This window comes from Macaca thibetana, chromosome 13, assembly GCF_024542745.1.
Source record: "Macaca thibetana thibetana isolate TM-01 chromosome 13, ASM2454274v1, whole genome shotgun sequence".
NCBI classification, from domain to species: Eukaryota; Metazoa; Chordata; class Mammalia; order Primates; family Cercopithecidae; genus Macaca; species Macaca thibetana.
In genome coordinates this window covers 83,199,655-83,227,564 of record NC_065590.1, presented here as the reverse complement: position 1 = coordinate 83,227,564, position 27,910 = coordinate 83,199,655, and the positions used below count along the sequence as shown (strand labels likewise).

At 46.7% G+C, this 27,910-nt stretch overlaps 1 protein-coding gene and 1 long non-coding RNA gene across 2 annotated transcripts; one reads left to right on the top strand and one right to left on the bottom strand.

Moving 5' to 3' along the window:
* The first annotated feature begins 14 nt into the window (after window positions 1-14).
* Window positions 15-27,083, top strand: LOC126933685 (uncharacterized). Its single transcript, XR_007718699.1, has 4 exons — window positions 15-72; window positions 4,673-4,752; window positions 17,987-18,081; window positions 25,765-27,083. It is a non-coding gene; the product is annotated as an uncharacterized LOC126933685 (long non-coding RNA).
* Window positions 477-9,238, bottom strand: TP53I3 (tumor protein p53 inducible protein 3). Its single transcript, XM_050753666.1, has 6 exons — window positions 8,759-9,238; window positions 8,262-8,404; window positions 6,659-6,926; window positions 4,616-4,828; window positions 2,836-3,032; window positions 477-804 (listed from the first exon to the last, which is right to left on the bottom strand). The coding sequence occupies exons 2-6, from the start codon at window positions 8,397-8,399 to the stop codon at window positions 622-624; spliced, it is 999 nt and encodes a 332-aa protein (XP_050609623.1). The 5' UTR covers window positions 8,400-8,404; window positions 8,759-9,238; the 3' UTR covers window positions 477-621.
* Window positions 27,084-27,910: the final 827 nt, after the last annotated feature.

The following is a 27,910-nucleotide window of genomic DNA, read 5'->3' as shown; positions in this document are numbered from 1 at the left end:
GGGCGGGACCCAAGGGAGTAGCGGGAGGGGGCGGGGCCTGAGGAGGGCGGTGAGAGGTGGGGTGCGGCCCAGGTGAGTAGGGGAAGTGGTCGGGGCCTGAGGAGGGTGGTGGAGGTGCAGCGGAGCCCAGATGTGTAGCGGGAGGTGGTGGGGGCTGAGGAGGGCGGCGAGAGGTGGGGTGGGGCCCAGGTGAGTAGCCGGTAGGGCCAGGGCCTGCTGTGGTGCCCGTGCGGGGCGCGCGGGCAGGTGCGGGAGACGCGATGGTGGGCCTGAGCCTCTAGCCGTGCTCAAGGCGGAGTCTGCGGGGTTCTGGCGGCTTGTGTCACGGCTGACGCTGTAACTATACCCAGAACCTCCGACCTTGGAGGGGCGCTCAGGTGGAGCCTCAGCTGATCGGGCCTCTGAAATCCCCGCTGCGACGCCCGCCGGACTCCCTCCCCAACCCCGCCGCGGCGGCCGCAGTCCGCGTGCCACCCTTCCAGTCCACTCTTTATTTCCTTAGACCAACTTTGAACGGCTCTGGAGGAAGCACCGGGTTTCTTGCCTGTTTATTGTGAATCTTCTCCAGGTTTGCTCTAGAAAGGCCTGAGGTGGCCGCGTCCTGTCTTGCCCACTCCTCCTTCACTGGGGCAGTTCCAGGACGATCTTGCCTAGGTTTTTGTTGGTCTCCATGTACTTATGGGCCTCCTGGATTTCGGTCACTGGGTAGATTCTGTCCAGAACCGGCAGTAGACGTTGGGGGCCCTCCGTGGAGAAGTGAGGCAGAATTTGCTCCGTGAAAGCATTCACTAGCATTTGCTTGTACTAAGACAAGGGAAAGGAGAGCATCAGCCTGGGGAGAGAGCCTCACCCCGCCCTCCTCATCCTCCTCAGCCTTCTTGCTCTCTCTGAAACCACATATCTGAAAAAGAACACGGGGACACTTAACCCCTCACTTCCTAGCATGTGTGTGCAATACCCCTGAAGGAGTGATGTGCCATCTCAGAATATGTCTGATAGGTATATTGTTTATTTTGAGGTGAAAACATTGGAGAAATTGTAGTTTCAGAAAAGGATAGCTGACCTGTCTCTTCTTGCATGTAGCAAGTCATAAAGATTCCTGTGGGAGGGGCACCCTCCCCATACTAGGGCAAGAAAATAGCCTTTATCACCGGAGACTGGAAACAGGGCTACAGTGGAACTGAATAAATAAACTTAAGGAAGTAACCCTTATCTTCCACTAGTTTTACGCCCCCCACCCCCATATATCTCCTAGTGACTTCCCTAGAAATTTACTATCCCTAGCCCGATTTTGCCTTATTTCTTCTCAAATTTATTGTTCTTTGTCTAAAAATTACAAAAGCATCTTACTTTGGCCAGATCACTTGAGCCTGGGAGTTTGAGATCAGCCTGGGCAACATGGTGAAACCGTCTCTATAAAAAATACAAGCCAGGCATGGTGGTATGCCTTTGTCTTGGCTACCTAGGAGGCTGATTGTGCCACTGGACTTCAGCCTGGGTGACAGAGTAAGACCCTGTCTCCATAAAAAAAAAAAAAAGACATGCTTTTCTCCTGTCAATCTGCTGTTATCAATTTGGTTTCTAGATCCAGCCGAAGAGACCACATAGGAGGTAAAGGGGGGTTACAGGTGATCTCTGGCTCCCCTGTACCTCCAAATGTGTAACTTCTGTTCTGTACCAGATAAAGACTGAAGCCTGAAGTAAAATGTTAGTATCACTGACAGCCTAAGAATTGTTTTTTTTGTTTGTTTGTTTTTGTTTTTTTTTTTTTCTTTCTTTTTTTGAGACAGAGTCTCGCTCTGCAGCCCAGGCTGGAGAGCAGTGGTGCGATCTCGGCTCTCGGCTCACTGCAAGCTCCGCCTCCCGGGTTCACGCCATTCTCCTGCCTCAGCCTCCCGAGTAGCTGGGACTACAGACGCCCGCCACCACGCCCGGCTAATTTTTTTGTATTTTTAGTAGAGACGGGGTTTCACCGTGTTAAGTCAGGATGGTCTCGATCTCCTGACCTCGTGATCCGCCCGCCTCAGCCTCCCAAAGTGCTGGGATTACAGGCATGAGCCACCGCGCCTGGCCAAGAATTGTTTTTAAATAAACGGTCTTCACCCAGGAGGCAGCCACAGATAGGACTCATATAGGCTCAGTGCAAAAAGGATGCTTAAGTTCTCCTGTCCCCTCAGCTGGTGCAAAACCCTATGGTGGAAACATTCCCAAAGCTGGTACCTGCTAGACTGCCAGATGGAATATTTCAGGAGCATATAGTCTTTTTTTTTTTTTTTTTTTTTGAGATGTGTTTTTGCTATGTTGCCCACGCTGGGGTACAGTGTCTATGCACAGGTGCAATCATAGCTCACTGCAGCCTTGAAACTCCTGGACTCAAGCAATCCTCCACCTCAGCCTTCCAAGTACCTGGGACTACAGGCAAGTGCCACTGTGCCCGGCATGGAACCTATAATCTGTTGAAGGCCAAGGCTTACTTATTTTTTACTCACTTAAGAGTCTTTCTTAACACACTGAGATGAATTCTGCCTTTGAAAACAAAGTCTTGGAACTACTCGAAATACTTCCTAATATGGTCAGTGCTTTGTTCATTCTATTAGAATGTTCAGATAGCGCATGAAGCACCAACTACACTTCTTTTCATGATACTGAAGCCTCTATCGACCAATCTGAATCAGTTCTCTGAAATTGGGTTCCCTATTTATCTTCAGAGGGGGAGATTTCTTCATAGAAACTAACCTTCCTAACCTAAGGTAGAGCTTCCTTTCTCGGGGTAATGTAAATGAACCACACTTTTCTGGGTTAAATCACATGTTTTCTTTTCATTCATGTACTCACCTTATTGTCCCTAGATCTCAGCAAACTGGTGATCAGACTTCCTCGCTTATGAAGTAGCTTTGAAAGCAGGGGCCCATTGATGTCAGCTCCTCCCATCAGACCATAGAGAACCCAGCGACCATCAAGAGCCAGGCAGTTGACGTTCTTCTCCCAGTAGGATCCGCCTATGCAGTCTAGAATAAGATTAACTCCAGCACCTTCCATAGGAAACAGATTTGTGATGCTAGTCAGATATAGAAAGCTTGGTACAAAATAAGATACCATGGTATATTTGTGGATTATAGACATAAATACAGATGCAAGTGGTAAATCTATAGGTTGGAATTAGAAACACTGCTTGAAGAACTGTTGTAAATGGAGTTTAGATAGCGGAACTCTATCATAGCATGTGTGAAGATCACCCTTTATGATGCCTAGCTATAGCAAGAGGGAAATGGGGCACCATGGCCTAGAGTCTCCTCTCATGCCAAAATAAGTACCGTCCCACTGACACCCAGACATGATTTAAAACAGAATACAGGAGGCCCAACCTAGGCTAGTTGTTCACATAGAAGTTAGGAAGTATCCGCACTGGGTTATTGGAATTATAGGCTTTCTAACTTTGGTTTCATCTCTCCTTTCCTTCCTTCCTTCCTTCCTTCCTTCTTTCCTCCCTCCCTCCCTCCCTCCCTTCCTCCCTTCCTCCCTCCCTTCCTTTTTTCTTTCTTTCTTTCTTTTTTTTTTGATAGAGTCTTGCTCTGTCGCTCAGGCTGGAATGCAGTGGCGCGATCTCAGCCCACTGCAAGCTCTGCCTCCCGGGTTCACGCCATTCTTCTGCCTCAGCCTCCCGAGTAGCTGGGACTACAGGCGCCTGCCACCTCGCCCGGCTAATTTTTTGTATTTTTAGTAGAGACGGGGTTTTCACCATGTTAGCCAGGATGGTCTCGATCTCCTGACCTCGTGATCCACCCGCCTTGGCCTCCCAAAGTGCTGGGATTACAGGCGTGAGCCACAGTGCCCAGCCCTCCTTTCCTACTCACATGAAAAATGGAGGCCAGGCGCGGTGGCTCATGCCTGTAATCCCATTACTTTGGGAGGCTGAGGCAGGCAGATCACCTGAGGTAAGGAGTTCAAGACCAAACTGGCCAACATAGTGAAACCCCATCTCTACTAAAAATACAAAAATTAGCTGGGTGTGGTGGTGCACCCATGATCCCAGCTACTCAGGAGGCTAAGGCTGAAGAATTGCTTGAACCTGGGAGGCAGAGGTTGCAGTGAGCCGAGATCAAGCCACTGCACTCCATCCTCAGTGACAGAGCGAGACTCCATTTCAAAAAAAAAAAAGAAAGAAAAGAAAAATGGAAAGGGATGAGCCAAAAATAGACACATCTGGCTTTGGAATACAGCAGTGTGCACATCTACTCACTCATTTAGGGTGCTATCACCCAACCCTACCATGCCCGGCTCCAAACTTGTCTCTGCCTCCAAGCCTCCTATTAACTAAGTGTAGAATGGCTGGTTGGGAAGAAAAGGTGCTGGATAATTCTAGACCAAGTCTGCGTGGTCTAAAGTGTGGATGAATCTTATCTCTTGCAAGAATGCACATGGAAACCATCTTAGATATAAATATGACTGCCTGTCTCCAGTGGTCAAATACCATAGTACTAGAATTTGGCCAGGACAGCTGTTGAGCACTTAGTAGAGGTAAGACTGATAGACGGCATTGGCAACTTTGAGACTGGTGGGGATTTTATTTAATCATCTCTTAAATTCCTGCTGAACTGTAGAAACAGTTGTTTACCTTTGGTGAATTTCAGTGTTGCTTCAGAGAAATCCTCTTCTTTGTAATTGAATCCAGCAGCTGCTCCAAGCTTTTCTGCCATTTGAAGCTTCTGCTGGGAGCCAGCTGTGACCAGAGGAATAGCTCCAGCCATCCGGGTGAGTTGGATAGCAGCTGTGCCCACACCACTCAGTCCTGCATGGATTAGCACATAGTCTCCAGCCTGAACGTTTCCTGTGACAGAAAGTACAGGGTTCTCTTTACTTTGCAACTACTACATATTCCCCACACAGACATATTTTATCAAGATCACCTGGCCGTTGCACCAAATGCCAAATCGATCTTTTGCTTTTCCTTTTTTATTTGGTGGGGTGGGGGTGGGACACTGTGACTCAAATACAAACTGTCTTGTTCTTTGGAGAAAGAAAAAGCATACTGACAGTCCTTTTTTGTCTTATTTCCCCTGGCTAAAGTGGAAAACAGCCTTTTGAAACAGGGCTATAAGCAGTCACATCCATAATCTCTATTTTATCTATGATATAACACCAAAATGCACATCTCTGACCTACACCTGAATAAGTAAGAACAACTACCATTCCCATGGTCACCCACCACCCAAAGCCAGTCCTTGTAGAGCCTGAAATGCCTCCAGCTGGTCTTCCTGATCCAGGTAACAGATAACCACCAGGCTCTTCTTCCTAAGATGGCACTTTTATTACGTTATTCCTCCTCAAAATGTAAAGTGCTTCTCCATTGGCTTTTGCGTTGAGTCCAGACAGCTTGATATTCAAGGACACCATGATCTAGCCCCAGCCTCATTTTTCACAAATCACAATAGTCATCCTTCACTACTGAGTGCAGTGGCTGGTCTCACCTTGATACTCTTTCCTTTTTTTTTTGAGACAGACTCTCGCTTTGTCACCCAGGCTGGAGTACAGTGTCGTGATCTCAGCTCACTGCAAGCTCCACCCACCCGGGTTCACGCCATTCTCCTGCCTCAGCCTCCTGAGTAGCTGGGACTATAGGCACCCGCCACCACGCCCGGCTAATTTTTTGTATTTTTAGTAGAGACGAGGTTTCACTGTGTTAGCCAGGATGGTCTCGATCTCCTCACCTCGTGATCCGCCTGCCTTGGCCTCCCAAGGTAAGCTGAGGCCCGGCCCACTCTTACTTTTTCTTTGAGACAGAGTCTCACTCTACTGCCCAGGCTGGAGTACAGTGGCATGATCATGGCTCACTGCAGCCTTGACCTTCCTGGGCGCAGGTGATCCTCCCAACTCAGCCTCCTGAGTAACTGAGACAACAGGCGTGCACCATCATGCCTGGTTAATTTTTGTGTTTTGTGTAGAAACAGGGTTTTGCCATGTTGCCCAGGCTGGTCTCAAACTCCTGGGCTCAAGTGAGCTGTCTTCCAAACTGCTACTATTATAGATGTGAGCCACCTTGCCTGGCCGATACTCTTTCTTAGGCCACCTTGGCATGCCTATGTCCTTCACAAGTCTACCCACCCTTCAAAGCTTTCTCTTCCAAAAAGCCTTCTGACTACCCTTGTCCACACCATCTTTTCCCATCTCCAGTTTCTATTGTAGTTAGAGACAGGGCTATCCTTCTAAACTCTATGGTCATCTGATCTTATGCATATGTTGCCTTCTCAGTCACACTGCACTGTCTAAAGGCAAGGACCAAGTCTTCTTAGATTCCCTTATGTGAGTTCTTGACTGTCCTTAATGGGATTGAGGAGGAATAAATGAGTCAATTGGCCCCTTCTGTTGCACTGGGACACCAGGGAGAAGCTCAGCATGATTTTGAGAAGCTGGGACTGCTGCTGAGCCTCCGGGGTTAAGATGTACAGAGGTCTCCTATCTAGTGTTATCCAGACCTTCTATCTGCTAACCATGATTCTCAGCCTCAACATTAAACCCTTCTAACATGGTCTGAGGACCTGACAGTACAGGTGGTACAGCAGGGCCTGGGAGTGCCCTGGAGGATTGCTGGGATTCAAGGTGGCTGATTTATGAAGGTGTTGAGCCACATTGTGTGGAGTGAGCATGGAGGCCTCCTCACCCACAAGATGTAACAGCTGGAATGCGGTGAGCCAGGCCTCCGGGATGGCCGCAGCCTGGAGCAGGGTCAATCCCTCTGGGATAGGCATGAGGAGGCTTTCGGGGACAGTGACATACTGAGCCTGGCCCCCACCGGGGAGCAGAGCCATAGCTGCGTCCCCGATCTTCCAGTGTCCGTGGCAGCCAGGCCCCAGCTCTGCCACGTGTCCAGATGCTTCAAGTCCCAAAATGTTGCTGGCTCCTGGAGGTGGGTCATACTGGCCTTCTCTCTGCAGAAAAAGAAGTGCACTAAGTGGTGAGCATGATCAGAAATCTGTGTGTCACCACCCCTGGCCCCTCTTGCAATATCCCCTCTTTTTTTTTTTTTTTTTTGAGACGGAGTCTCACTCTGTCGCCCAGGCTGGAGTGCAGTGGGGCAATCTCGGCTCACTGCAAGCTCCGCCTCCCGGGTTCCTGCCATTCTCCTGCCTCAGCCTCCCCGTAGCTGGAACTACAGGCGCCGCCACCACAGCCAGCTAGTTTTTTGTATTTTTTAGTAGAGACGGGGTTTCACCATGTTAGCCAGGATGGTCTCGATCTCCTGACCTCGTGATCCACCCGTCTTGGCCTCCGAAAGTGCTGGGATTACAGGCTTGAGCCAACGCGCCCGGCCCCCTCTTTTTTTTTCAGAAATAAATTTCAGGATGAAGTCAGGTTTTTGTAAGTCAGGAGAAGAGAAAGGAGAGGCCATTAGTTTTATGCAAATAAACTGGAGGTCACATGATCAGTGGATGTTATAACTGGTAGAGTCCTTAGCTATTTACCTCATCTGAAGCCCTTGCTTTACAGATGGAGAAACTGAGTCCCAGACAGGGGAAAAAATAGTCGTGGGATTAGGAACCTTGATGATGGTTCCCATGCATCAAGTGCTAGGCTCTGTGCTCACTCACCCCAGTCCTCAGAAGCTGTAGAGCAGAGGGACCTAACCAGGAGTGTGTGGCAGAACCACCTGAGGAGTATTTCAAAGTACATGTGCCTGGGCCCCCATCACGTTTCTTTTGTGCCCCAGGGGATTCTGATGCACATTTCTGAATGACCACAACCAATGCAGCGGGCCTAGGTCAGTAAATCAGTAGCAGACAGAAGAAAATTCTTATAGAGTACTGCCAGCTGTCAGCTCTGGGACTCTCAGAGTGGAAAGAGTTAAGAGGTCCTTAGAGCCACAAAGACCTCAGCTTGAATCCCATCTCTTCTGCTTGCTAATGTCATGGCCTTAGGCATACTGCTTAACCTGGCCGACCTTCAGTTTCCTTATCTGTAGAAGGAAGAGGATGAACAGGGTAGCCTGGGGAGTAAGTGCGCCCACACCCCACAACAATGTTAGTTCCGCCCTCCTTATCTGGAGGCCTGAGTGGCTACGGATTAGCTCGGGGTGGATTCTGCTTTGCAAATACTCCCCCTTGTTTTGTATGAACAAAAGGGGAGCCCTGGGTTTAGGTCTGGGAAGCCCCAGCGCATGTGCCTGCTGGGTGTGGGGCGGTGCACGCCTTCACGTCTCATCAATGTCCACTGAATGCTGTTGAGAGGCAGTCCCGCCCAACCCGGCACAGTTGAGCCCTGGGTACCTGGATTAAGTCCGCCCGGTTCAGGGCGCTGGCCGCCACCTTCAGGAGGACTTCACCCTCCCCAGGGCTCGGCTTGGCCACCTCCTTCACGTAGAGGTTTTCCGGTCCTCCCGGCTTGTCAAAGTGCACGGCTAACATATTCTCTGAGGACACAGGGCAGAACAGGACAGGGCAGAGCAGGGCAGGGGCCGCTGCATCCTCGCGGAGCAGCCCAGCCTCAGGCTGGCACCGCGGTGTCCCCTGCCAGCCAGCGCCTCGCTGCCCTGGTCTCCCGCGGACCCGGCCTCTGCCCCGAGCTCCTGCCTGGGAAGTCGTCGACCGCCTCCAGACCGATCCCACCCAGAACACAGATGGGAACAGCGGGAAGTGGGATGGCGGTACAGGGCTGGATGCGGCAGAGCAGGACAACCCCGAAGAGGATCCGGCAAATCACACTCCCTCTGAGTTGGAATCCCCCAGCCCTACCCGGGTCCCCGGTGCCCGTATGAGGTACTTACTCCTGGCCCGGCTCCCCTCCCGTGCACCAGGCGGCGCCGAGCGGTTCTGGCTCCTGCGGGTCCCGGTGGCACAGCACGAGCCCCAGAGTCCCGGGACTGCCTCTGCCTCCACCGGAATGGACGGCGGGACTTGGGGCAGCCGGAGGGGTGGGGCTAAGCAGAACCACCCTCCCTCTCTTTCCTCCTCCCCCCTTTAAAACGCAAAGTTAGAAGCAAGCAAATCAGATTTTCTTGTCCTTTTAGTCTCTGGAAAAGAGTCTTTCTCTCAGCTTGGCAGAAAGTGCGATTCTAGCTCTCACTGCAAGGAGAGGAGACTTCCTTCTCTCTAGAGAACGAGACCCAACCTCTCGGCAGGCGAATCGGTCCATTTTCCAGGCAAGGCCAGGCTTTTGGCACATTTATGTAGCAGGCTGGCATCCTCCCCATCTTGAGTATGGGTGGGCAAGCTGGGTGCTGCTAAGAGAAGAGAAAGGAGCCGTTGAGAGTGGGGGTGGGGAAGGAAGGCAAAACGCAGTCCTGGGATCCTTATCACGCCCCCTCCTCCTGACAGTCCCGGGGGAGAGGTTCAGCCCCAGGAGAAGGATACTGGTGATTTTGACCTGGTAAAAGCTATATCCGTAAGCTACATGACGATTTCTCAACCTCAGTACTGTTGACATTTTGGACTAGCTAGTTCGTTGTTGTACGAGATTGTCCTGTGCATTGTAGGATGTTTAACAGCATCCCTGGCCTCCTCCCCACTACATATCCATAGCACTCCTTGTAAATTCCTGTTTTAGTAAGAACCTCCCATCCTTGACATCTGATCACCCTCAATATCTGATCAAGTTCCTCATCCTCCACCATCCCCCAAGTGATATCCGACCACCCTGGCCTGTCTTCAGTAAGAATCCTGTTAAGTCAGTTTAGATAGAATCCCCCTTACCCCTGATTGCTCTTCTTTTCCATCCACTGACCCCCAACACTGCCCCTTGGCTATACATTCCCACTTGTCCATGATGCATTCAGAGTTGATCCCGACCTGTCTCCTCCACTGCAATGGGTTGTTGCAGTGATGGTGCTAAATAAAGTCTTCCTTAATGCGCTTTAACAAGGATCATTGAATAATTATTTATTTAACACAACAGAGCAAAAGCCTATAGAGATGGAAATAATAAAATGATGGGACTTAAGGAAAAATTCAGGAGACCCTGCTATAAGAATAACAGGAATTTTAGAAGGAGGAAGAGGAATGGATGAAGAAGATTCAATAGTTAAACAAATAAAAGAATACAGTTTTCCTAAATTCTACCAGATTATTCAGATTGAAAACATTCACTAAAGGATGGATTCATGAGAACAAAAATGCATGCCTATATTTTATAAAATTTCAGGTTCTAACAAGTGTGGAAAGAATAAGTTACCCACAATTGGTTAAAAAATAAAAAAGGCTTCCTCCCTCCCTCCCTTCCTTCCTTCCTTCCCCCCACCTTTCTCTCTCTCTCTTTTTTGTAGTGTAGGGGTCTCACTATGTTGCTCAGGCTGGTCTCAAACTCTTATGCTCAAGCAATCCTCTGGCCTCAGCCTCCCAAAGTGCTAGGATTACACATATGAGCCACTGTGCCCAGCAAGTTGCTATCTGCAATCTGGAAACTAGAAGAGAGTAGACTAGCCTCTATTGACTAGAAGAAAAGGACTGTAACTCAATATACCCCATTAAGATATAATTCACTTGTTAGGGCAAAAAGCATGTTTGAGGATGTATAAGGATTCAGAGACGCATCATCTGGATATGCATCTGTCCAAAATTGAGGAAAGGTTTGAACCAAATAATAAATGTCCTAGAACAGAGGCAGATGGAAAGGAAATAGTCGTAAATAATGAACTTTGCAAAAATCTACACTAAAACTGATTGGATTAAGAAAATGGAATGGATTAAGATAGATGGGGAATGTGTAATGTAAGTGTTAAATAAGAACTTTTAAAATGCAAGGAATTACTTTAAAAAAAATTATAATAATACCAACCACTAAGTATACTAAAGTCTCCCAGTAAAACTAGGAGTTGAAAGTACCTAAGATTTTATCTTGGTGAGCCCTTGGTCGATGTAATCTTGCAGTGTGTAATAAGAAACATATATTTGGCCGGGCGCGGTGGCTCATGCCTGTAATCCCAGCACTTTGGGAGGCCGAGGCGGGTGGATCACGAGGTCAGGAGATCGAGACCATCCTGGCTAACACAATGAAACCCCATCTCTACCAAAAAATACAAAAAATTAGCCGGGTGTGGCGGGTGCCCGTAGTCCCAGCTGCTCAGGAGGCTGAGGCAGGAGAATGGCGTGAACCCAGGAGGCGGAGCTTGCAGTGAGCCAAGATCACGCCACTGCACTCCAGTCTGGGCCACAGAGCCAGACTCTGTCTCAAAAAAAAAACAAAACATATTTTTGGTCTTTGTCCTGGGTTCCTGCAATAGCACTCCTAAAACCTCTGTTATTTTCTGGATAAACATCTCTTTCTTTCTTTTTTAATTTTCTTTTGTTTTTAACTAGATATAGGGTCTTGCTACGTTGACCAGGCTGGTCATGAACTCCTGGACTCAAGCAATTCTCCCACCTCAGCCTAAAGAACTGGAATTGTAGGCATGAGCCACTCTGCCTGGCCAATAAGCGTCGTTTATCATAATATTTTGTTCTTGCCCAGAGCTCCTAAAACCCTTGGAATTTTGTATGTGATAGAAGTGACTTTTTATATTAATAACAAACCCTTATGAGCACACTCAAGTTTATGCTAATAAAGTGACTTAGGGTGGGGGCCCTAGATAACTTCAGGATGAGCTTGTAACCAGAAAGACCCTGGGAAGGGGAAGCAGGGACTGGAGGTTACGTACTATAAGAACTCTTTTTTGTTGTTGTTGTTGAGACTGAGTCATTCTGTTGCCCAGGCTGGAGTGCAGTGGCCTGATCTCAGTTCACTGCAACCTCCACCTCCTGGGTTCAAGCGAATCTCCTGCCTCAACCTCCCCAGTAGCTGGGACTACAGGTGTGAGCCACCACACCAGGGTAATTTTTGTGGGTTTTTTTTTTTTTTTTTTTTTTTTTTTGAGACAGAGTCTCACTCTGTCACCCAGCCTGGAGTCCAATGGCGTGATCTCGGCTCATTGCAACCTCAGCCTCCCAGGTTCAAGCAATTCTCCTGCCTCAGCCTCCCAAGTAGCTGGGACTACAGGCGCATGCGGCCACGCCCAGCTAATTTTTTGTATTTTAGTAGAGACAGGGTTTTACCAGCCCACGGTTTTACAACAGCCCGCTGTTCGTGAGCTCCTGAGCTCAGGCAGTCCGCTTGCCTTGGCCTTCCAAAGTGCTGGGATTACAGCCGTGAGCCACCAGGTCCAGCCAATTTTTGTGGTTTTAGTAGAGATGGGGTTTCTTCATGTTGGCAAGGCTGGTCTCGAACTCCTTACCTCAGGAGATCCATCTGCCTCGGCCTCCAAAAGTGCTGGGATTAGAGGTGTGAGTCACCGTGCCTGGCCCTAAAAACTCTGGAACAATGAAATTTGGTGAGCTTCCCAGCTGGTGAACACATCTACCATGGGAAGGTGGTGTGGTGTACCCCAATGCCTTGGGGGCAGAGGCTGCTGCACTTGGGATCCTTCTGGACCTCATTCTGCATACCTCTTCACCCGGCTGTTCATCACTTTATAATCTGTCTATCTATCTATGTATCTATCTATCTACTTTCCTATATCTTTTTCTGAGGCAGAGTCTGGCTCTGTCGCCCAGGCTGGAATGAGATGGTGTGATCTCGGCTCACTGCAACCTCTGTCTCCCAGGTTTACGTGATTCTCCTGCCTCAGTCTCCCAAGTAGCTAGGATTACAGGTGTGCACCACCAAGCCCAACTAATTTTTGCATTGTTAGTAGAGACAGGGTTTCGACATGTTGGCCAGACTGGTCTTGAACTCCTGACCTCAAGTGATCTGCCCACCTCGGCCTCCCAAAGTGCTGGGATTACAGGCGTGAGCCGCCATGCCCAGCCTATAATATTCCTTATAATAAACTAGTAAACATGTTTCCCTGAGTTTTGTGAACCATTCTAGCAAATTATCAAATCCAAGGAGGGAGACATGAGAATCCCTGATTTAGGAGGCTTGGATTTGCAGTTGGCATCTTTAATGGGGGCAACCTTGTGGGACTGAGCCCTTAATCTGTGAGATCTGACACTAACTCCAGGTAGAGAGTGTCAGAATTGAATTGTGGAACACCCAGCCTGTGTCAGAGAATTGGTTGATGTGGGATAAAACCTGCATATCTAGTGTCAGAAACAAAGTGTTCTGTGTGAGAGCGTAGAAACAGTGTGGTTTCCCAGATACGGGGAAAAATTGTATTTAGTAGAAATGTATCCAATTATGAAAGTTGGGAAATGGACTGGCTGCGGTGGCTTACACCTGTAATCCCAGCACTTTGGGAGGCTGAGAGGGGTGGATCACTTGAGGTCAGGAGTTCAAGGCCAGCCTGGCCAACATGATGAAACCCCATCTCTACTAAAAATGCAAAAATTAGCTGGGTGTGGTGGTGGGCGCCTGTAGTCCCAGCTTGTTCTTTATAAAAAGCAGTAACGTGAATGAAAATGTATTGTGAGTTAGAGCTGGGGAACAAGAGATAGCCAAAGTCTGAGAGACTGGGAATGAGAAAGGAGATATAACCACAGATGTAGGAGTGATTAAAAGAAGAATAAATTAAATTACGTGAAACTCTGCAGCAACAAGTTGTAAAGTCTAGAAAAAAATGGAAGATTTTTCAGCAAGATTACTCCTTTCTACCCAATGGGTGGAGTATTTTCCTCTCATTCTGTTGATGTTGGGTTTGGCCCTGTCTCTTACTTTGGTCAGTGATGAGTGAGGAAGGCATGGTCAGTTTCCATCAGTCCCCTTACCCTCCTGCCACCCACCGATAGCCTCTATTTCAGCTTGTCCCTGAGTGAGAAACACTCAGGGTAGCCCCGAATCCAACCTATTGTCTTGGGACCAGCCTAGCAGAGTCACAACCAAGGAAGAACTAAACATTTGTTGTTGTAAGCTGTTGCTGTTGTAAGCTGTTAAGATTTGGGGGTAGTTTATTTTTGCAGCAAAGGCTTGTTAATAAAGATAAAAATTGCTTTAAAAAATTAGCAAGGATACAAAATTAGCTGGGTGTGGTGGCGCATGCCGAGGCAGGAGAATCGCTTGAGGCAGAGGTTGCGGTGAGCCGAGATTGTGCCATTGCACTCCACCCTGGGGAACAAGAGCAAAACTCTGTCAAAAAAAAAAAAAAAAAAAAAAAGGCCAGGCATGGTGGCTCATGCCTGTAATTCTGGCATTTAGGGAGACCAAGGCGGGTGGATCACGAGGTCAGAAGATCGATACCATCCTGGCTAACACGGTGAAACCCCATCTCTACTAAAAGTACAAAAAACTAGCCGGGTGTAGCCAGGCGTGGTGGCGGGAGCCTGTAGTCCCAGCTACTCTGGAGGCTGCGGCAGGAGAATGGTGTGAACCCCGGAGGTGGAGCTTGCAGTGAGCCGAGATTGCCTCACTGCACTCCAACCTGGGTTACAGAGTGAGACTCCATCTCAAAAAAAAAAAAAAAAAAATTAGCAGGGGCCGGCACGGTGGCTTAACCCTGTAATCCCAGCACTTTGAGAGGCCAAGGCAGGTGGATCAGTTGAGGTCAGGAGTTCAAGACCAGCCTGGCCAACATGGTGAAAACCCATCTCTACTAAAAATACAAAAATTAGCCGGGCGTGGTGGTACACACCTGTAGTCCCAGGTACTTGGGAGGCTGAGGCAGGAGGATTGCTTGAACCTGGGAAGTGGAGGTTGCAGTGAGCTGTGATTACACCACTGCACTCCAGCCTTGGTGACAGAGACAGACTCCCACCTCAAAAAAAAAAAAAAAAATTAGCAAATGGAATTCAGCAACTTACATTCCCTATGACTATACAAAATCAGTATTGGAAAGTGTATCAATACAACCCCAAAACATCAACAAATTAAAGGAGAAAGCACCATATGAGCCAATCAATAGAGGCCAAAAAGGCATTGATTAAACCTAGAAGCCATTCATTATAAAACTTCCAAGCAAAATAGGGATAAAAGGAAAGTATAGTAGACTTTTTTTAAAAGACAAGGTCTCATTCCATTGCCCATGCTGGAGTGCAGTGTTGTGATCATAGCTCACTGCAGCCTTGGTATGGGTTCAATTGAACCTCCCACCTCAGACTCCCCAGTAACTAGCACTACAGGCTTGAGCCACCACACCCAGATAGTTTTTGTTTGTTTGTTTGTTGTTTGTTTTGTAGATATGAGGTTATGCCATGTTGTCCAGGCTGACATTATTATTTAACATTACTTTGGAAGTTTTAGTCAATACAATAAGACAAAAAAGGAGGTAATAGATAAAAATACTGGAAAAGTGATAAACCAGTCTCCTTTTGTTGTTATGATTGTAGACTTAGAAAACACAAGAGATGCTAATTTTTAAAATGAAGCAAACATTTTTGTTTGAGATAATGAGATAGTTTGTAAGGCTGTCCAGATGCAAGCTACATACACCAGAATCAATGGCTTTATTCTACTTCAGCTAAGCAACTAGAAATATTAATAAAAATGAGGAAAATAATCCTTTTACAGTACAAGCTGTAAAAGGATAAGCAATGTATTTAACAAGGAAGATACAAAAATTATATAATGAAGACTATAAAACTATATCAAAGAACAGAAACAAGATCTGAACAAATGAAACAGTACCATGTTTTTAGATGAGAATACAGTACCCAAAATGTCAGTTTTACCAAATTAGTATACAAATTCATTATAAATTTGGTTCTAATGCCAACAGTATATTTTTTGATTGGATAAAATGGTGTTAGAGTGTATGTGGAAGAACAAATTCCCCCAAATGGCCAAGAAATATATGAAAAGGATAGTAGGGTTGGGAGTGGTGGCTCACATCTGTAATCCCAGCACTTTGGGAGGCCAAGGTGGGCAGATCACCCGAACTCAGGAGTTCAAGACCAGCCTGGGCAACATAGCAAAACCCCATCCCTACAAAAAAATTAGCCAGGCGTGGTAGCATGTGCCTGTAGTTCTAGCTACTTGGGAGGCTGGGAGATGGGAAGATCACATGAGCCTGGGAGGCAGAGCTTGCAGTGATCATGCCACTTCACTCCAGCCTGGGAGTGAGACACAGTAAGACTCTGTCTCAAAAAAAAAAAAAAAAAAAAAAAAAAAGGAATAGTAGGGAAGACTTAAATTACCAGATGTCAGAAAATGAATTGGCTGAGCATGATGGCTCATGGTTGTAATCTCACCACTTTGGGAGGGCAAGGTGTGTGGATTATTTGAGGTCAGAAGTTCTAGACCAGCCTGGCCAACATGGTGAAACCCTGTCTCTACTAAAAATACAAAAATTAGCTGGGCGGTGGTGGCACGTGCCTGTAATCCCAACTATTCGCGAGGCTGAGGCAGGAGACTTGCTTGAGCCTGGGAGGTGGAGGTTGCAGTGAGCCAAGATTGCGCCACTGCACTCCAGCCTAGGTGACAGAGTAAGACCCTGTCTCAAAAAAAAAAAAAAAAAAAAAAGGCCGGGTGCGGTGGCTCATGCCTGTAATCCCAGCACTTTGGGAGCCCGAGGCAGGCGGATCACGAGGTCAGGAGATTGAGACCATCCTGGCTAACACGGTGAAACCTCGTCTCTACTAAAAATACAAAAATTAGCCAGGCGCAGTGGCGGGCGCCTGTAGTCCCAGCTACATGGGAGGCTGAGGCAGGAGAATGGCATGAACCCGGGAGGCGGAGCTTGCAGTGAGTGGAGATTGCGCCACTGCACTCCAGCCTGGGCGACAGACGACAGAGCAAGACTCCATCTCAAAAAAAAAAGGAAAAAAATTTATTTTCTTTGTTATCACTATTTGTTCATTACTATCACTAATAGTGATAGTAACAATGACAGTTTGAAACTTACTTCTAAGGAGTTTGTCCTGTAGAAATAAAACACACCAATTATACAGATGTATATACAGAGATGTTTATTGCAGCATTGATCATAGTAACAAAAATTTAGAAACAAAGTAGATCCCATCACTAAGGGAATGGCTGGATAAATCGTGAACTCTATGCATCCACTTGAAAAATGAACTAGAGCTATAGCAGTTGACATCGAGGGATTTCTGTGAAGCGTTTGTTTAACCAGAGTAACATTGTGGTAAAACAATAATAAAACATCCCTATACACATATACATGATTTTATGCGCACGCACACACACACACACACACACACACACCCCCCCATATACATACCCTGCCCCCCGCCACACTTACATGAGTGATATGAGCATGGAAAAAATATAGACTCTTTTTCTATGTAATTATATATAACTATATATGTATGTATATATACTCGATAATTTTGGCTTACTTTGGAGAGGATACTGTCAGAGGAGGTAGGGAACAAAATAAAAAAGGAATAAAGGGAAAGAATATAACTTTTAAGCACTTTATATGGGGAACTATGTAAAATAAATTAAGTAATAATTTTAAATTAAGACAAAAATTGAGGTAGATTGCTACACTCATGGCCCCAAAGAATCACTCCTCCCTGTAACCACACCTGCACCCTTTTCTAGTCCCCTAACACGTTGACTTTGGACTTGACAATATGACTTGCTTCCACCAAGGGAACAATGAAAAGTTGGGCTTGCCCTCTCTTGCTGCTGGGAAATTTCTGACCATCACATGAAGAAGCTTGAACTAGTCTGCCAGAGAATGAGACCAGGCAGAGAATCGCTTGAACCCAGGAGGCGGAGGTTGCAGTGAGCCGAGATCATGCCACTGCACTACAGCCTGGGTGACAGAGCAGGACTCTGTCTAAAAAAAAAAAAAAAAGACATTATTGGGTTCAGGTATTGTCAATTGGCTTACTTCGGTATGAAGTTCCCCCATTAACTTTTCTGCCTAATTGTTTCATTAGCTATTGATAATCATTGTCTAGATAGGTGCCTCTCCAACTTTATTGTGCATTTGCAATATAGGTTTGGTCTGGGTCCCTGCCCAAATCTCATGTTGAATTACAATGCCCAATGTTGGAAGAGGAGCATAGTGGGAGGTGTTTTGATTGTGGGGATTACTGTTCTCGTAATAGTGAATTCTCAAGAGATCTGGTTGTTTATAAAAGTGTGTAGTACTTCCCCCTTCTCTCTGTTTCTCCTTCTCCAGCCATGTAAGACGTGCCTGCTTCCCCTTTGCCTTCCGCATGATTGTGGGTTTCCTGAGGCCTCCCTAGCCATGCTTCCTGTACAGCCTATGAAACTGTGAGTCAGTTAAACCTCTTTTATTTATAAATTACCCAATCTCAGGTAGTTCTTTATAGCAATGCAAGAACAGACTAATAAAATATGTATCACCGGGGGTCTTGTTAAAGTGTATGTTCTGATTCAGTAGGTCTCGAATGAAGCATGATATTTTGCATTTTTTTTCTCTCTTCAACAACACAAAATAATACATTTTGCCTTTCTGTCTTTCTTCCCTCCCTCCCTCCCTTCCTTTCTTCTTTCTTTCCTTCCTTTCTTTCCTTTCTTTCTTTCTTTCTTTCTTTCTTTCTTTCTTTCTTTTTCTTTCTTTCTTTCTTTCTTTCTTTCCTTCCTTCCTTCCTTCCCTTCCTTCCTTCCTTCCCTTCCTTCCTTTCTTTCTTTCTTTCTTTCTTTCTTTCTTTCTCTCTCTCTCTCTTTCTTTCTTTCTTTCTTTCTTTCTTTCTTTCTTTCTTTCTTTCCTTCCTTCCTTCCTTCCTTCCTTCCTTCCTTCCTTCCTTCCTTCCTTCCTTCCTTCTTTCTGTCTCTCTCTCTCTTTCTTTCTTTTTTTTTCCCCCCAGTCTTGTTCTGTTTCCCAGGCTGGAGTGCAGTGGTGTGATCTCGGCTCACTGCAACCTCTACCTCCTGGGTTCAAGCGATTCTCTGCCTGGTCTCATTCTCTGGCAGACTAGTTCAAGCTTCTTCACGTGATGGTTAGAAATTTTGGATTTCTAACAAGCAAGGGTGTAGATTATTTCATTAGCGCTTTCTATTCTTTCATCAATTATTTGGTTATTCTGAGATATATAGCTTGAACATACAAAAAAGACATGATAAATGTTATTTGCCAAGCTTCAAAATAATAATCATCTTCCAAAGGTGATCAATGAATTTTAAAAAAATCAGTTATGTGCTCATAGACTTAAGTATAACTTACGTGTTTCAAGCCATTCAAGTTATTCTTTTTAAGGCTCAAATTGTCTCGTATTTGGCCAGTGGGCCCTGCGTTTTGGTTAGACAGATGTTTCAGCCTCATCTTGTGCATTTCCTGCCTCAAATCTGGCATCAATCATTTCTCAACAGAGCCTGGGTTCCTGTGATTGGAAAATGGTATTTAGAGACTACAGTCTATATACAAGGGGTGCTCATTGCTGAGATAGATATTTTCTAGCTCTATCCATTGAGAAGAACTAGAAACAATAACAAGAGGCTTCTAGTCCTTCTCAATGGATAGAGCTAGAAAATATCTTTTTATTTTTTAAGAGAAAATGCATCAAGAATTATGATAATTTCAATTTACATGGAGGGCTATAGGGCTTTAACTTAACTTCTTGTTTTTTTCTTCTGTTTTGAGACAGAGTCTCACTCTGTTGCCCAGGCTAGAGAGCAGTGGCACGATCTTGGCTAACTGCAAACTCTGTCTTCCGGGTTTAAGTGATTTTCATGCCTCAGCCTCCCAAGTAGCTGGGATTACAGTCCTGCGCCACTACGCCCGACTAATGTTTTTTTTTTTTTCTTTCTTTCTTTTTTTTTTTTGAGATAAGAGTCTCACCCGTCGCCCATGCTGTAGTGCAATGGTGCAATCTCAGCTTACTGCAACCTCCACCCGCTGGGTTCAAACGATTCTCTTGCTTCAGCCTCCCGAGTAGCTGGGATTACAGGCGCCTGCCACCATACCCAGCTAATTCTTGTATTTTTAGTAAAGATGGCATTTCACCATATTGGCCAGGCTGGTCTCGAATTCCTGACCTCGTGATCTGCCCACCTCAGCCTCCCAAAGTGCTGGGATTACAGGCATGAGCCACTGCACCCAGCCTAATTTTTGTATTTTTAGTAGAGACAGGGTTTCACCATGTTGGCCAGACAGGTCTCGAACTTCTGACCTCAAGTGATTCGCCTGCCTTGGCCTCCCAAGGAGTTGGGATTACAGGTGTGAGCCACTGCACCTGGCCTAACAACTTCTTTGAGGTTTTTCTCCTGAAAATCATGGCTTCTAATGATATAGGTATACTTATTTTTATTGATGTTGAGATAGGGTTTTGTTCTCAACCCAAGCTGGAGTGCAGTGGTGTAATCATAGTTCACTGCAGCCTTTACCTCCTAGGCTCAACTGACTCTTCTGCCTCAGCCTCCTGACTAGCTGGGAATACAGGTGCATGCCACCACACCTGGCTTTTTTTTTTTTTTTTTTTTTTTTTTCTGTAGAGATGAGGTCTTGCTATGTTGCCCAAGTTAGTCTCCAACTCTTGAGCTTGAGCAATCTTCCCACCTCAGCCTCCCAAAGTGCTGGGATTACAAGCATGAGCCACTGTGCCCTGCCAGTATAGCCAGTATACTTATTTATAGTAACAATTATTGAAAGTTTAAAATTTTCTTGGTATCTTTTTGTTCATAGGCTATACCCCCAAATAAGAACATACAGTCAAGTTCATTCAATTAATTAATTAATTTATTTATTTATTTATTTATTTTCAGACAGAGTCTCACTCTGTCGCCCAGGCTGGAGTGCAATGGCATGATCTCAGCTCACTGCAACCTCTGCCTCCCAGGTTCAAGGGATTCTCCTGCCTCAGCCTCCTGAGTAGCTAGAGTTACAGGTGCCTGCCACCACGCCCAGCGAAGTTTTGTATTTTTAGTAGAGACAGGGTTTCGCCATGTTGGCCAGGCTGGTCTCAAACTCCTGACCTCAGATGATCCACCCACCTCAGCCTCCCAAAGTTCTGGGATTACAGGTGTGGGCCACTGCACCCAGCAAGTTATTGTGTTCTTAATTTCACATTAGTTGAAATTATTCCTTTCTGTGTGGCTAATCTATTAATTAGAAATACAATTCAGTATATTTCCTTTTTTTTTTTTTTTTTTGAGATGGAGTTTTGCTCTTGTTGCCCAGGCTGGAGTGCAATGGCGTGATCTCGGCTCACTGCAACTTCCACCTCCCAAGTTGAAGTGATTCTCCTGCCTCAGCCTCCCCAATAGGTGGGATTACAGGTGCCAGCTACCATGCCCAGCTAACTTTTTGTATTTTTATAGAGACGGGGTTTCAACATGTTGGCCAAGCTGAACCCCTGACTTCAGGTGATCCTCTCTCCTTGGCCTCCCAAAGTGCTGGGATTACAGGCATGAACCACCGTGCTCAGCCTCAGTATATTTCTTTAATTTTGATTTTAGGGATTCCTTTTTTACATTTTTAATTTTGTTTCATATTCATGTAGAACATTTATATGGTACCCAAATCAAATCTTCAAAACAAAGTAATTCAGAGGAGTCTAGCTCCTACACCCATCCCTTCCATTCTGTCTCCTCCTCCTCATGAAGGTGAACATTGCTTTCCCTTAGGGTTTTTTTTTTTTTTTTTTTTTTTTTTGAGACAGAGTCTCACTCTGTTGCCTAGGCTGGAGTATGATCACAGCTCACTGCCTCTACCTCCTGAGCTCAAATGTTGCTCCCACCTCACCCTCCCAAATAGCTGGGACTACAGGTGTGTGGTACCACACCTGGCTAATTTTTAGATTTTTTTTTTTTTTGTAAAGATGGGATCTCCCTATGTTGCCCTAGTCTAGAACTCTTGCCCCAGCTTCCCAAAATGTTGGGATAATGGACATGAGCAGCTACACCTGGCCTTTTTTTCCCTTGAAATTTGTTTTCACCATTATTGAACTTGGCTGAAACACCTTTGTTTTTTATTCTCCTGTGAGAAAATATAAGAAAATGTGTGTGTGTGTGTGTGTATACACATACACACATGTTCATAAATTCCCTTTTCTAAGATAAAAGGTAGCAAATCATATTCCTTATTGCGTACCTCGCTTTTTTCACTTAACAACATATTCTGGAGATTACAGCAGTTCCCATGTCTTTATATAGTTACATAGTACTCTATTATGTGAATGTATCATAATTTATTAACTAAGTCCCCTCTTGATGGATATTTGGATTGTGGTAGAGAGATCTGAGATTAAAAATTATGTTTGAAGGGCCTATGGCGGGAGGGAGAGCCGTGGTAGAAAACGGGGCTGCAGAGACAGGCATGGGTCAGTCTATACAAAGACTTCTTGGCCTGTGAGGTTCTTATTACTGCTCTACCAAGAGTGGAAGGCTACGGAAGTATATTGAGCAAGGCTGTGACATGATTAAATTTGCATTTTGAAGAGATCACTTTTACTACTGCATAGAATATGGATTACAAGAGAAAAGAGTGGGTATAAGAAGACAAATTAGAGGCCGGGTGCAGTGGCTCACACCTGTAATCCCAGTACTTTGGGAGGCCGAGGCGGGTGGATCAGGAGGTCAAGAGATTAAGACCATCCTGGCCAACATGGTGAAACCCTGTCTCTACTAAAAATACAAAAATTAGCCAGGCGTGGTGGTGTGCACCTATAGTCCCAGCTACTTGGGAGGCTGAAGCAGGAGAATCACTTGAACCCAGGAGGCGAAGGTTGTAGTAAGCTGAGATTGCGCCACTGCACTCCAGCCTGGTGACAGAGCGAGACTCTGTCTCAAAAAAAAAAAAAAAAGAAAGAAAGAAAATAAATTAGAAAACCATTGCAATATTGCAATAGCCCAGGTAAAAGATGGATAGCAGCTTGGATTGCGAGAGATGGTGAAATGGAGAGAAAGGAAAAGATAAAAGAGATTTTAGAAAAGAAAATTGGCTACTTGGTGACCCATTGGACCTGAAGATGAGAGAGAGAAGGGGTATCAAGGATGACTTCTAGGTTTCTGGATTTTGCACCTGGATTGGTGGTTTGCTATTTATGGAGACAGGAAATCCTAGGAGAGGAGCAAGATAGTAGGTGATGATTATGTTTTAAATTTTGAACATGTCAAAGTAGAAGTACCTTTGAGATGTCTAAGTGTCAAGTCATCAGTTCGATATATGCATCTGGAACTCAGAGGAGGGATTAGGGCCAGGGCTGTGTGTTAATTCAGGCTAGTCCTTTGGTGTTCAGAACTGGCCTGAATCCCTAGACCATTTCTGAAGATCAAAGGACTATCCTGAATCTGCGGGAAGATTGGATGTAGTTTATTCCCCCAAATATGAGAATTTTGGCTATGGGAATAGCCAAACAGACCTAGGGTATAGCCATTGGAAAAAAAAAAACAGCCCCCTCCCCTCACCAAAATCTGTCTTAATATATTTATAATATATGAACACTCTGCAGCCTACCTGTAGTCTACAAGATTCCTACCTTGCCCGTTGCAATGTATTTGACAGCTCACGCAGTGCTCTTATCCCTGTGATCTCAGTTTAATTCTCTCAACATTGTTGTGAGGTAGCCTGGCCCCAGTTCTCTCTAGCCCGCCCCCTGGCCCAACTCAGCCCAGCTCCAGGCCTCCCCACACTCCCACATCCCTGACCCTGTCCCTGACAGTTCTCCTCAGGCTGGTGTCACTCATGGGCCACACCGTGTTTGAGTCAGGGCATCTCCAGGATAATTCTCCCCACATTCTGGTTGACCTCCATGTGAGAGTGGGCCTTCTGAATCTCAGCCATGGCAAAGACTTTATCGATGACAGGCTGCAGCTGCACAGCACTCCCAGGGGAGAAGTGGGCCAGGACTTGCTCCATGAAGGTCTTTACCAACATTTCCTTATGCTGAGGCAGAGAGAACAGCCCATTAACAGGATAAGGATGAGGTCTCCTTGGCCTCATACATCTTTGAGGGGAAAATCTTTGAGGGGAAAATGCCTGGTTGGCCCTGGTACTAGCCTTGACTCAAAGAGATCAGACGAAACCATGGATGAGGAAAGGTCATTTCATTTATCAGTCTAAATTCCCTTGGACACTGGAACCCCTGGAATATCAAGGGACCCTGCCACCCCCCAAATCTCCAAAAGCATGGGAGTCTCAATATGCATCCTGGACTTGGAAGACAGGAGGAGTCAGCCCGAGTCAAATGAGGAAGTAGGTGGCGGAAATGAGACTTCTGAGGGAGGAAGGGTCAAGCTAACCCTTAGGTTCCCACCCAGAGGAAGGAGAGCTGGCAATGTCAGCAAAGCTTCATAAGCAGGAATTCTATAAGCCAGGGCAGGTCAGAGTCATAACTCAAGAGCAGTGCCCAGAACCTGCTCAGCTCTCTCTGTCACCTACCTTCTGATCCCTGGACCTCAGCAGACTGGCCCACAGACTTCCTCACTTACACAACAGCTTGGAAAGCAGGGGTCCATTGACTTCTGCTCCCCCCATGACACCATACAGAACCCATCGGCCATCTGCAGCTAAACAGGGGAGATTCTTCTCCCAGTAGGAGCCATCAATGCAGTCAAGGATCGCGTTGACACCCACACCTTGGATAGTAGGTAGAAATGGCATAGATATCGTGGGAAGGCAGATGCCCAAACTCCTCCCCTCTGGATCTAGTTTTGCACATTCTCCTGTGGCCCAGGAAACAAAGTGGGAAGCAAAAGCACTATCTAGGAGGCAAGGTGCACTTAGTTCTCCTGGAGAGCTGAGGGAGAAGTGCTAAGCCATGTGGCTTTCAGAAGACCTCAAGCTAAGGAGATATGTCTCATGATAGTTCCAAACATCGACTAACACAGCCTTGAGTACTTTCTCTGGAGAGCAAGAGTATTGTTCTCCTCTGAAAAGTCAGTAAGCTTCCTCCTTAATCACCTCCTTTTTTGGTAATTAAAGCTATGTAATCACCTTGGGTACTGGAGCCCCTGGAGCTTCAAGGAACTCCCCAAATCTTTTTTTTTTTTTTTTTTTTTTTTTAGATAGTCTCAGTCTGTGGCCCAGGCTGGGGTGCAGTGGTGTGATCTCAGCTCACTGCAAGCTCTGCCTCCCAGGTTCAAGTGATTCTCATGCCTCAGTCTCTTGAGTAGCTGGGATTACAGGTGTGCACCACTACATCTGGCTAATATTTTATTTTTAGTACAGACAGGATTTCACCGTGTTGGCCAGGCTGGTCTCGAACTCCCAACCTCAGGTGATCTGCCCACTTCAGCCTCCCAAAATGCTGGGATTACAGGTGTGAGCTACTGCGCCCAGCCACCCAAATATTTTTTTTAACTCATCCTCACCATGGTTAAGATCCCTCAAATCTTTACAAGTATGAGAGTCCCAATCATTCTTCTTTCTCCTCCTCCTCCTCCTCCTCATTGTCCTTCTTCTTCCCCTTTCCCTTCTCCTTCTCTCCTACTGTTCCCCCTTTCTCCTCCTCTTTCTCCTCCTTCTCCTCTTTCTTTTTCTTCTCCTTCTTCTTCCTTCTCTTCCCCTTCTTCTCTCTTCCTGCTCCTCCTTCGCTGGGCATCCAGAAAGCTCAGAATCATGCATAATACTTGCTCACAGTTATTGTACTAACCTTTATGATGAACATGTTTTTTTCTTCTTTCCCTGGTACATATTTTCTAGTTCTAATTAATAATTTTGCTTCCATTGGTTAGACCATCTTCAGGCTTTGTGAAAGATGCAGTAGAGAGTGGGGATTGTAAAGGAGAAAGAAGAGAGGGTTGGGATGCAGAGGAGGAGAAGGAAGATGTGGCAGGCAGCCTCCAGAATGGTCCCCTGATGACCCTCTACCTTCCAGTATTTACACCTTCCGGTCCCTCCCTTTGAGTGTGGATTGGACTTACAGGCATACCTCTAACAAGAAGGATGTGGCAGAAGTGATGGGATGTCACTTCCAAGATTGGGTCACCAAAAGGTGGTGGCTTCCCTAAGGGACATGGGATACTTTCTTTCACTCTTGCTTGCTCTCTCTGAAGGAAACCACTGGCCATGTTTCATGCTGCCCTACAGAGAGGCTCATATGTCAAGGAACTGATGTCTCTGGCTAACATCTGACAAGAGCCTGAAGCCTGTGACAGCCATGAGAGTGAACTTGCAGGCCGATTGCTCCCCAGGTGAGCCTGGCAATGACCACAGGCCTGGCTGATGCCTTGAGAGAGATCTGGAGCTGAAGGACCCAGCTGAATTGCTCCCAGATTCCTGACCCACAGAAATGGTGGGGATAATAATATGCATTGTTTTAAGCCACTAAGTTTTGGGTAATTTGTTATGCAGCAATAGATAGCTACTAATAGAGGAGAGAAAGGAGGAGGAAAGGTTACAAAAGGGGAGAGGATAGGATAAGAGAGGGAGGGTTAAGCCAGGGAGTCAGGATCAGCTTGGGCTCTCCTCCAAACACACAGGCCCGTGCACATGCACATACACACACACATGCACATACCCTCCTAACACACAGGCCCGCACACACATGCATGCGCACACACACACCCTCCAAACACACAGGTCCCCCTCACACTCTCCTAACACACAGGCCCATGCACATGCACACACACACCCACCTTCCAAACACAGGCCTGAACACACACGCACACCCTGCAAACACACAGGCCCATACACACATACCCTCCAAAGACACACACACACATCCCCTCCAAACACATGGACAAAACCTCCAAACATACACACATACACACACACACACACACACACATCCCCTGTGTGGCCTTCAGAGCCCCCAGAGAAGCCCTGCTTCTTATAATCGAACCCAGCTGCAGCACCCAGCCTCTCAGCTTCTGCGCCATTTGAATGTTCTCCTTGGAGCTCATGGTCACTGGGGGGACGGCGTTGAACAGCCTGGTCGGCTGGATGACAGCTGTGCCCACATCGCCCATGCTGGCATGGATAAGCATGGTCTCCCCTTCTTGCACTCCTCCTGTAGCAACAACACCAGAGCATCCTGAGCCAGTGAGGGCGTGGGGATGGGAGGGCGCAGGGTTGGCTTTGGAAACATAAACCCTCTGTGCCCTGAGGGTGTGAGGAGAGACCAGGTTGAAGGTCATGGGGCCTGAGTCATGGAGGGCGCTGAGCGTGAGGAGCCATCGGAGGTTTTATAGCAGCAGGGGCCTTGGCCAGGGCTGGGCTTGGGCAAGATTAATCCATCGAACGGGGTGGATTGAGTGTCACAACTGTCCTGAAGGCAGCTCCTGAGCCAGGGTTAGAAGTGTCCAGAGCTCCTGGGATAGGGTTAGAACTGTCCAGAGCTCCTGAGCCAGGGTTAGAACTGTCTAGAGCTCCTGGTACAGGGTTAGAACTGTCCAGAGGTCCTGAGCCAGGGTCAGAACTGTCCAGAGCTCCTGGGATAGGGTTAGAACTGTCCAGAGGTCCTGAGCCAGGGTTAGAACTGTCCAGAGCTCCTGGGATAGGGTTAGAACTGTCCAGAGGTCCTGAGCCAGGGTTAGAACTGTCCAGAGCTCCTGGGATAGGGTTAGAACTGTCCAGAGCTCCTGAGCCAGGGTTAGAACTGTCCAGAGCTCCTGGGATAGGGTTAGAACTGTCCAGAGCTCCTGAGCCAGGGTTAGAACTGTCCAGAGCTCCTGAGCCAGGGTTAGAACTGTCCAGAGTTCCTGGGACAGAGTTAGAAATGTCCAGAGCTCTTGGGATAGGGAGGTCCCCAGGCCACATGTCTGGTCTACTCTGATACCTTTTTGTGTGAGGAATTAACCAACAGCATCTCCTCCACTGCCTGTGAGGGACCTAAGCAGAAGGGCAGTTTCCTCCCCTCTGGGGATGGGACAAGCAGCTGGAACTGCTCTGAGAACCTTGCTTTTGCCTCATATTGGTCATAAAACTGCCCATAGGCTGGGTGTGGTGGCTCACACCTAAAATCGCAGCACTTTGGGAGCCAAGGAAGGAGGATTGCTTGAGACCAGGAGTTTAAGACCAGCCTAGGCAATATAAGGAGACCACATCTCTACAAAAAATAAAAAAATTAGCTGAGCATGGTGGTCCACATCTGCAGTCCTAGCTACTTGGGAGACTGAGGTGGGAGGATTACTTGAGCACAGGAGGTCAAGGCTACAGTGAGCCACGATCGCACCACTGCACTCCAGCCTGGGCAATAGA